The sequence below is a fragment of the Notolabrus celidotus genome, chromosome 9, assembly GCF_009762535.1.
Source record: "Notolabrus celidotus isolate fNotCel1 chromosome 9, fNotCel1.pri, whole genome shotgun sequence".
NCBI lineage: Eukaryota > Metazoa > Chordata > Actinopteri > Labriformes > Labridae > Notolabrus > Notolabrus celidotus.
The window spans coordinates 30,548,209-30,557,416 of NC_048280.1; the positions used below are offsets into that span (position 1 = coordinate 30,548,209).

General features: G+C 40.3%; 1 protein-coding gene across 1 annotated transcript; it reads right to left on the reverse strand.

Moving 5' to 3' along the window:
• Positions 1 to 515: 515 nt before the first annotated feature.
• On the reverse strand, positions 516 to 4,654 carry LOC117819272 (G2/M phase-specific E3 ubiquitin-protein ligase-like). The gene is given in 9 exon segments (XM_034692550.1): positions 516 to 1,128; positions 1,289 to 1,503; positions 2,336 to 2,505; positions 2,759 to 2,937; positions 3,054 to 3,103; positions 3,105 to 3,356; positions 3,713 to 3,814; positions 4,051 to 4,124; positions 4,563 to 4,654. Coding segments are annotated over 7 exon segments (984 nt in total). The 5' UTR covers positions 3,733 to 3,814; positions 4,051 to 4,124; positions 4,563 to 4,654; the 3' UTR covers positions 516 to 1,030.
• Between the last annotated feature and the right edge of the window lie 4,554 nt (positions 4,655 to 9,208).

Consider the following 9,208-nt stretch of genomic DNA (forward strand, 5'->3'; position numbering starts at 1 on the left):
AGACAGCCTCAGAACTTTACATTGCTCTGAAGGAAATAGCTGAGCTATAGACACAGACTATTGTAAATCCCTGTTCCTACCCTTCTTATGTATCCTTCTTGTTTTTACTTGCTATGACAATTGCTGCTGTAACACCACAATTTCCCAGTTTGGGATCACTACAGTAATTCTATTCTATTGTATCCCACATTAACATGGACTTAAGGCAATATTTTCCTGATTCAGTGTTTGCTTTAATGCATCTTAATGCTTCAATTAATGATTGGTGGACTATACATGCCTGACATATTAAAAACACTTACCATTCATAAATGTTAGATCACATTTACAAATTTCTGTAATGGATAAATAAAAGGTTATGATCCCAAAAGTCTCAAATGTGGTTCTTTTGAGTATTCAGGTTTGGCAACGTGAACTCTGGGGCTGAAGGGGAGACGTATTCAAATTGAAGTTTATTCATTTTCTGATTCAATGTTTATGTAAACATCAATTAATAGCAAAAGACATTTGTTTTGATTTGAAGTTGCATTTTAAAATAAATATTCAGCTGTGAAAACAGGAAACGGTCCAATAATAAACGGAAATCAGGACACAGCTCTGAAATATTCATGGGTAAGACCTGCAAGTAGCTCACTGCACAGATTCAAACAATGTATAGACACACGGGTAAACAATCACTTTGATACATAACAAGTCCCAAATTTCCTTTTAACAAGACACAGTAACTGATGCAAACGAGCAAACATGAACTTGTACTTCGGCATTATTCTGACCAGGAAGTTGTTGAGAAAAAAAAAGGCAAAAAAAAAAATATAAGTAGCTAACTGCACAGATTCAAATGGATTCAAGCCCTCACACAGGTGAGCAGAATCACTTTTATGCATAAAAGTCCCTTTCACATCTAAAAACATCCAAATCCTAGAGCATTCTGGATCCCAAACTCCATGTTTGTCTTAAAGACTCTAAGAGCGGTAGCTTCACTTTGTTTGTACATGTGCTTGTCATTGGAAAAGGTGAATCAGATAAAAACTCAATGCTTTGGAGGGGGTGTCATTCCTGCTGTTGGAACTGCTGCTAGACCAGTGGCAAACATCAGCACATCCTCAAGAGACACAGCCGTCACTTTTTCTAAAAAGAAAAAGTCAACATTTTAGTGCATTGTTTAACTCTGCATTATCTAAAAACATAAAGTGAATAATTACTCTTATATTCATTACAGAAACTAAGATTTACAAATGTAACTGCACTACACAATTTATATATATCTAACAAAACAGCCTTGACAAACCTTCACAATCGAGAAGAAAATCAGCCCAAAATCCAATTATTTTGACCTCCTTCTGCTGCCTGTTGCTTCCTCTTGGGCTGAGGTCTGAACTGAACATGCTTTCCATTTCTGCTGCAGTCAGGGCCTTGGAAGAATGGTATAGGACAGGAACCAGCACACCAGAATGCTGCTGCAGTGCAGTCAAAAACTGCAGACTTGCCAGTCCATCTTTGAATCTATCAAGGACAATTTTTGTGTAAGACATACGTGTGGTTTATCAGGTCTGACAGAAAAAAAATACTACCAAACATATAGCAACAATGTTTGCAAATATACTTACAGACCAGATTTTTAATGTAATGTTTTCTGAAATAAATTCTGATTGTATAATGTCATGTCTACAGATAAAGTTGATCAAAAAGTCATTTATATAGGAGCATACAGAAAACATTTCATAGTGCACAGAAATGGACAGTGATGTCAAAAAAGGAGAGATCATCATGATTTGGACTTCTCCCCTAAAAATCTTGCTCTCAAATTGCAAGAAACAGAAGTGTGCTAAATAAAGCACAATCATTTCTTTGAGAACTAAGTTCACCAAGGAAAATTAGAAGTACAAGCTGGATGGTATTTGAGGGTGAAATGGAGCATAACCTGAGCTGCTAATTACTGAACCCTTATGGTTTCAAACAGCTGATTATTGTCAGTAGTACCAGCTGGTTACTCTGGGTAATTGTGGATAATGAATAGAAATAAACCAGTGGAGCTCAGATATGTTTCGCCATGTCAAAAGGTACAAAAGACAGAACTTTCAATTGAATCCAGTGGACATGCAAATGCAAAAGTTAAATATTTCTCTTTAACAAAGTTTACTCAGTGTCAGACTATACTGAATGATTTATTGTAAGGATGCCCCTCAATCCTGCTATTTCAGAAATACAGTACCTGATTCCACTATCTCACAATGTGTCAGTGGCTGTGGTGATATGCCATTGGCAATACTGACTGAACCAAAATATTACATTTTATGATGATTGTTGGCAAAAAAAGAGTTTCAAATAATATTACCGTTGAATGGCAATGTGGTTGCGGTCTACAATGTACCATCTGAGGTACTCCTCCACGAGTGTGTGCTTCTCACAAGCTTTGACATGTCGGAGGCATCCATCTGTTTGGAACATTGTGCGGTTTTGCAAAATTAGATTTTGCAAAGACTCCTCCGTTTCTGCTTCCTGGACCTATTTACAAGACATTTATTGTAAGGCCAACCCAAAAACATCCATGCTTGACTACTCTTCTCCTTCATTAATACAAATCGTTGAAAAAAAAAAAAAGATAAAATGACTTTTAATTCTTGTTGAAATAAGAGGAAATCTGTCCCTTTAAAAAAATAAAACTTATCATCTCGAGTGTAGTCTTACTCTCAATTACAGAAATAATTTCCAGGTGTCCTCTTAGTAAATTTATCCCTTTAGTCAAGATAATTTCTACCTGACATAGAGCTTTCCCTATCTCCTCATCTGTTACATCTTCCACAGTGGCGTTGAAACTTTTCTTCCCTATTATGTGGTTGACAAGGTCCTTTGAGAGAAAATGTGGTGCTGGTTCCCTGTGTACGATAGACACAGCAATCATCTTGCCTGCACGAAAGTACTCATCTTCCCTAACAGCTGTTACAGAAAGTACAGAATTATTATGGATAATTACCATCTACATCAGTGTAAAATAAATAAATATCAAAATGATTTAAAACTTCAGATTTTAAAATGACGACAAAAAAACCCACCTGTGCGATTGTACACAAGATATCGTCTTTCTGGAGGTCCATCGAAGATTTCTCAGGTGATTAATGAGAAGTGTGAGGAATTCTCGCCTCGGCCCACCTGTGTCCAACCCTTCTTCAAAGGACCCTGCATCGTCAGTAAACTTAACGAAGATGTCGCTGTTATCGGAGTATGAGATGCATCGGAATCCTCTCACAGCTCCATCCCATACATCAGATCTCGAAATATTGAACCTGCTGACTTTCTTGCGGTCAATTGCAAGTGCCAAATTTGCAATTATTTCAGGTGCCTGCACCATTGTGGGTCTAGAGAAAAGTGAGAAACTTACTTCAGACTTTAAAAATCTACTAAAAGCATAGTAGCTACATTACTAAACAAAAATCTTTCATTCCGTATTCATAAACTACATCCTGACACTTCATTGACACGAGATACAATGATGAGTCAGTCTCTAAAACAATGAGCAACTTTTTATTCTTATTAACTTAATTCGAATGGACTCTCTTCAAACACACATCTCAACAACTGGACCTGATCCAAGCAGTTACAGGCAGAGAAAGTCAGATTGGTGTTAATCTTAGTGACTTCTTACTTTTGTATAATTTGATTATGGACAGAATAGAGAGCTGGATAATTTTCTACTTATGTCTATATGACTCACTCGGATTCTTCTGAGGGCATGTCATTTGTTTCCTCAGGAATGGGAACTTCATCCTCATCATCGTCGTCAATGACGATAGGTGCAAAGAGGTTGGTGTAGTTTCTGCAAAATGAAGACATTATGTACACACAATATGAAAATAAACCCACATAAATGCATAAACGCTAAGTAGATTAACACAAATTTGCCCAATCAAATGGTTGACCCGCTGTTCCAGCTTAAACTCAACAACATCTCATCTTTGTCAGGAGACAAATGTGCTTACCCTTTAAAAAATGTTGCATATTTGATCATTTGTGCACCACTCTATATATAATTACACATAAGACAAAACACACCTGTAACAGGAGCTCTTGACGTCAAGACATCCAGAGGGACCTAGATAAGTATGCCCCTCATCCAAGTTTATAGTCTGAAAATTAAGAAATGTAGAAATTGACTAAATATTCAATAAAATGACAACATAATTATGTAACTACCTCAATGGAATACTGTAAAGGGATAGTTCAACATTTTTGGCAAATTTTCCTATTGCAATAATCCCTATAGTCATAGGAGTAGCTATTCCCAGTGCCTGTTGTTTTAAGATCCGTAAGGCAGAGATGCGCGCTGCTCTCTGAACACAATGGGGGTGGACGGTACAGGGACAAGTTGTGTCCACAAAGCAGCGCACATCTCTGCCTCACAGCTCTCAAGAACAGGCACTGATAATTAAAGGGAAGGTACCTGCTTATGACTATAGGGGTTAATTCAATAAGCAAATTTGCCCAAATATTCAACTATCCCTTTTAGGAGGCGAGATATTTAAGATTAGCTTCTAAATGCAAAGAGATGACGTCAGTGGACATACCTTCACATTCACCTTTCCCTGTTTACTTTTAATGGTAAGAAGTAATGAGCGCTAATTTGCGTGTGCAAATAATAATTTTGCACGTGCTATTTCTGGGCGTGTTGCGGGTGATCTACTAAGATTGCGCCCTATTTTACGAGGATTTTGCATGTGCTATCGGCTGTCACCATGGAGAGTTTGAGAGAACAGAGTGGCCTTAAGCGATAAATGAAGTTTGATGACATGGAGTTGGAGGTTTTAGTGGAGGAGGGAAATAAACACATCGGTGAACTCCAGCAGAGACATCTCAGCAGTAGAAACGCGATTTGGGAGGCCATCTGTGAAAAGGTGAACGATGTGAGAAAAAACAGAAGATCTGCAGATAAAATAAACGCATCTACTCTACTCCAAAACGCAATCAGTGTTTTGATGGAGTTTAGAGAGCGATTTGATGAGGCTTAGTCTGCCACTCTTGCTCTAGAAAAGTTAGGCGTCACTTGGATGAAGACAGTCGCCTCACTGTCCCAGGGAGCAACTTTCGTGTGAACATTTTCAATGCCTGATATCATCATCCAGCAACTGTCCCAAAGATTCACCAGCTTAAATGGAACTGGGAACATGTTTGAGTCAATTCACCCCAACACAATGCTGCAAGCACGAGATGAGGAGTTACACAGAGCTGCCTGGCGCAGCTCAGTGAGCGCTCATTCTCCAAGTTAAAACTAACTAAAAACCCCTTGATGAGCACGATGGGACAGAATAGACTGAGTGGACATGTCATGTTATTTATTGAGAATGACAGATCAAAGAAAATGGACATACAGTGCATCGTGGACAAGTCCGTGGAGCTTAAGGCTCGTCCAGACAGTGGTGAGTAGGCGGAGTACTTCATATTGATTTTTTGTTTGTATGTGAACATGTGGGCTGCTGTGCCAATTTGACTAAACTTTATAGCTGTTGATACAGTGACCTACTGTGCTCTCATTAGTTGAAAAAGTTAAAGTGGGTGTCAGAATGATGTGGTCGCTATCCGTGGTGCTAAACTGCTTTGAATTTGTGTTGTTTTATTATTATTATTTTGTTCTCTTGGTTTGATTGACTAAAACATTGACAACACAGCGGCCCACATGTTCACATACAAACAAAAAATCAATATGAAGTACTCGGCCTACTCACCACTGTCTGGACGAGCCTTAAGCTCTGCGTAACTCCTCATCTCGTGCTTGCAGCAGTGTGTTGGGGTGAATTGACTCAAACATGTTCCCAGTTCCATTTAAGCTGGTGAATCTTTGGGAAAGCTGCTGGATGATGATATCAGGCATTGAAAACGTTCACCCGAAAGTTGCTCCCTGGGACAGTGAGGCGACTGTCTTCATCCAAGTGACGCCTAACTTTTCTAGAGCAAGAGTGGCAGACATAGCCTCATCAAATCGCTCTCCAAACTCCATCAAAACACTGATTGCGTTTTGGAGTAGAGTAGATGCGTTTATTTCATCGGCAGATCTTCTGTTTTTTCTCACATCATTCACCTTTTCACAGATGGCCTCCCAAATCGCGTTTCTACTGCTGAGATGTCTCTGCTGGAGTTCACCGATGTGTTTATTTCCCTCCTCCACTAAAACCTCCAACTCCATGTCATCAAACTTCATTTATCGCTTAAGGCCACTCTGTTCTCTCAAACTCTCCATGGTGACAGCCGATAGCACATGCAAAATCCTCGTAAAATAGGGCGGTCCACACCACTTTTGCACTCGTTATCATTTGCGCACGCAGTCTTAGTAGATCACCCGCAACACGCCCAGAAATAGCACGTGCAAAATTATTATTTGCACACGCAAATTAGTGCTCGTTATTTGGGATCTTAGTAGATCAGGCCCTTTGTGTACAGGACTGCTTTTGTGGTGTGGTTCAAATACCTGTAGTAAAGACATAATTTAGTAGAAATACGTGTTTAGTACTGGTAGGCCGATGTAAAAAACCCACACACGTTTAGGGCAGGTTAATCACAAAAATGATCTCCCAAATATGTTTTAAATTGTCACCGTCTTCTTTCAGCCATTTACCACACTCGCTTCAGAAGTTTGGTTTTTCATCAAACTCTTTGCCACAATTTTGGCAATACAATGCGGCGTGCTCCCTTGCTTCTCTTTGTCTGGCAGTGTTGTCCTTCTTCTTCTTCGTGTTTAATGGGGGAGTATACCGCCAACTACTGTCAGCAAACGAGTCACGTCCCCTGAGGGAACCTACTTCTTCCGGTTTGGTTAATGCCGTAGCGTTTTCTGATTTGCTGTAGTGTTTTTTGGTTAATGCTGTAGTGTTTTTTGATTTGCCATAGTGTTTTTTGATTTGCCGTTGTGTTTTCTGATTTGCCGTTGTGTTTTCTGATTTGCCGTTGTGTTTTCTGATTTGCTGTAGTGTTTTTTGATTTGCCGTTGTGTTTTCTGATTTGCTATTGTGATTTGCACTTCAGGGCCACCGTAGAAACACGATGCCAGCACTTGACCAGGCCATATTGTACGTACTTTCAGTAAATCCTCTCTAATTAAATGGCTCTCCTGGATGAAAACTATTGAAGAGTCAAGTTGCTTAAGCCTAGTGAGAACCTGTTTCATTTTAATCGTTTTGACCAGACCTCGTACATTCCAGGAGGTCAGTTTAATTTTCTTAACCATAGTTATAATGCTGGTAATAAACAAGACTGTGAAGTGGACAATCAAGCGCACACTGTAGGAAGATCAGATATCTATGTGTGAGAGCTATTTTATCAGAGCGCCATCGGAAATGTTTACAATATGAGACATAAGGAAATACACAAAGACAAAAAATATCCTGCCAACAAATAAACCCCTGGAAAGTTTGCCCGAAGGCCTTGGCCTTCATTTCCTGTCTTCCCTCTACCCCCCTCTGTAAGGGCGTAGCAATAGCACTTACTGATCCAAAGCAAGCAAGGGAGCAGTTAAAACTAAACCTAGCCACCAAACACAGACTCCCAGTGAAAAACAAACCTTGAAGAAAAAGCATTTTAAGACCAAAAAATAACATATGATATCACACAATCCAGCAGCCTTTCATGATAACGTTTTACCTATTAGAACCATCATGTTTTGTTAACTGCTCAGGAGAAAAACTAATTAGAACCATAACATAATAAATAATAAAAAATAATAAGAATAAATAATTCTTATTTTTACAAAAGCTATCAAAAAAAAAAAAGGAATATGACAGTATGCAGCACCATTAAGAATATTAGGGAGGAGACATCATCCTTTAATAATCTTGTTAGAAACAAAGAACGGATGCCTCCTATCATTAGAACACCATCATAACATTTTACCTGTCAAACAGATCCATGTAGAACAACAAAATATAAACAGAGGAAAAACGTTACCGTGTCGCGTTTAAGGAATTCTACTAGTCCCAGCGATAACGATGACCGTCACCGAGATGTTAAACTTGTGAGTAGCCAAGTGTTCATGATCATTCCCTCAGCGTCTGCTGGGGATGCAAACTCCCGTACCCGACCATCCACCGTCAGACGCAGCTTCGCAGGATAAACCAGTCCATAGTGAATATTCAGGGATCTCAGCTGCTGTTTCACGCCGACGTAACGTCTCCTCTGTCTATGCAGCTTCGCAGATAGGTCAGGAAAAAACTTGACTTCTTGATCCTCGTACAGTGCCTTGCCTTTGGTCCTGGCGGCACTTAATACACAAACCTGATCCTGGTAGTTTAGAAACTTCATTATGATGACTCTCGGTGCAGAGGACTGGCTGGATTGTGCGCGGTCGGTGAGCCTGTGCGTTCTCTCAATGATTGGTGGAGAGGGAAAAATTCCGGGACCCAGCACTTCAGGTAGCCACTTCTCGAGGAAAGCTGCTGCGTTATCTTTCTCTACCTTTTCAGGCAAATAAACGAGTCTGAGGTTAGATCTGCGTGAGTGTTTTTTGAGCTCATCAAGCTTGTTTGTAAGGAGAGCAACCTGCTTAACAAGCGTATCGGTCTTGCCTTTCACTGAGTTGACGGTGTCCTCCACATTACTAATGGCTCTTCAGCCTCATCCATGCGACCCGAAAAATCATGCACGTCTCTCTTAACATCTCGGATTGCTCGGATTTCTCATCAAGTCCAGTTTTTGCATCACATCCAAACTTGGAACGTCATCGGTATTAGACGTGCCCTCATTTTGGACAGGGCTATTACCTGACGAGCTAGCATATATGCTAGTATCACTGTTAGCACCCGTCTCGACGTCCTCTTCGACCGGGAGCAAGCACGATTTAGTTGTGTTCTTCGATCTTTTGAGCGGCATGACTGGTGCCATGTACACTGCACAGTATGTGCAACTATTACAGTTGGTACAAATGCTTTTAAAAGGATAATATACAGGGATTTGTTCGAAAATCGCCAGGAGCTCTCAGAAAGTACGCGTGTCTAGTTCGTGCCATAGCCATGCCCCCCCCCCCCATTTGGGTACTTCTAATGGCTGATTTATACTTCTGCGTCGAATCAACGGGGGTCTGTGTAGCTCCCGTGCCTACGCAGAGGCCTACGCACATAGCTGACGTGCACCTCCTCCAAAATGTAACTACATGTAGGAATCGACGCGGGCCGCAAGCCCTGTGATTGGTCCGCTCGGCGGCATTGTCTTTCCCGCATTTGCAGCACTT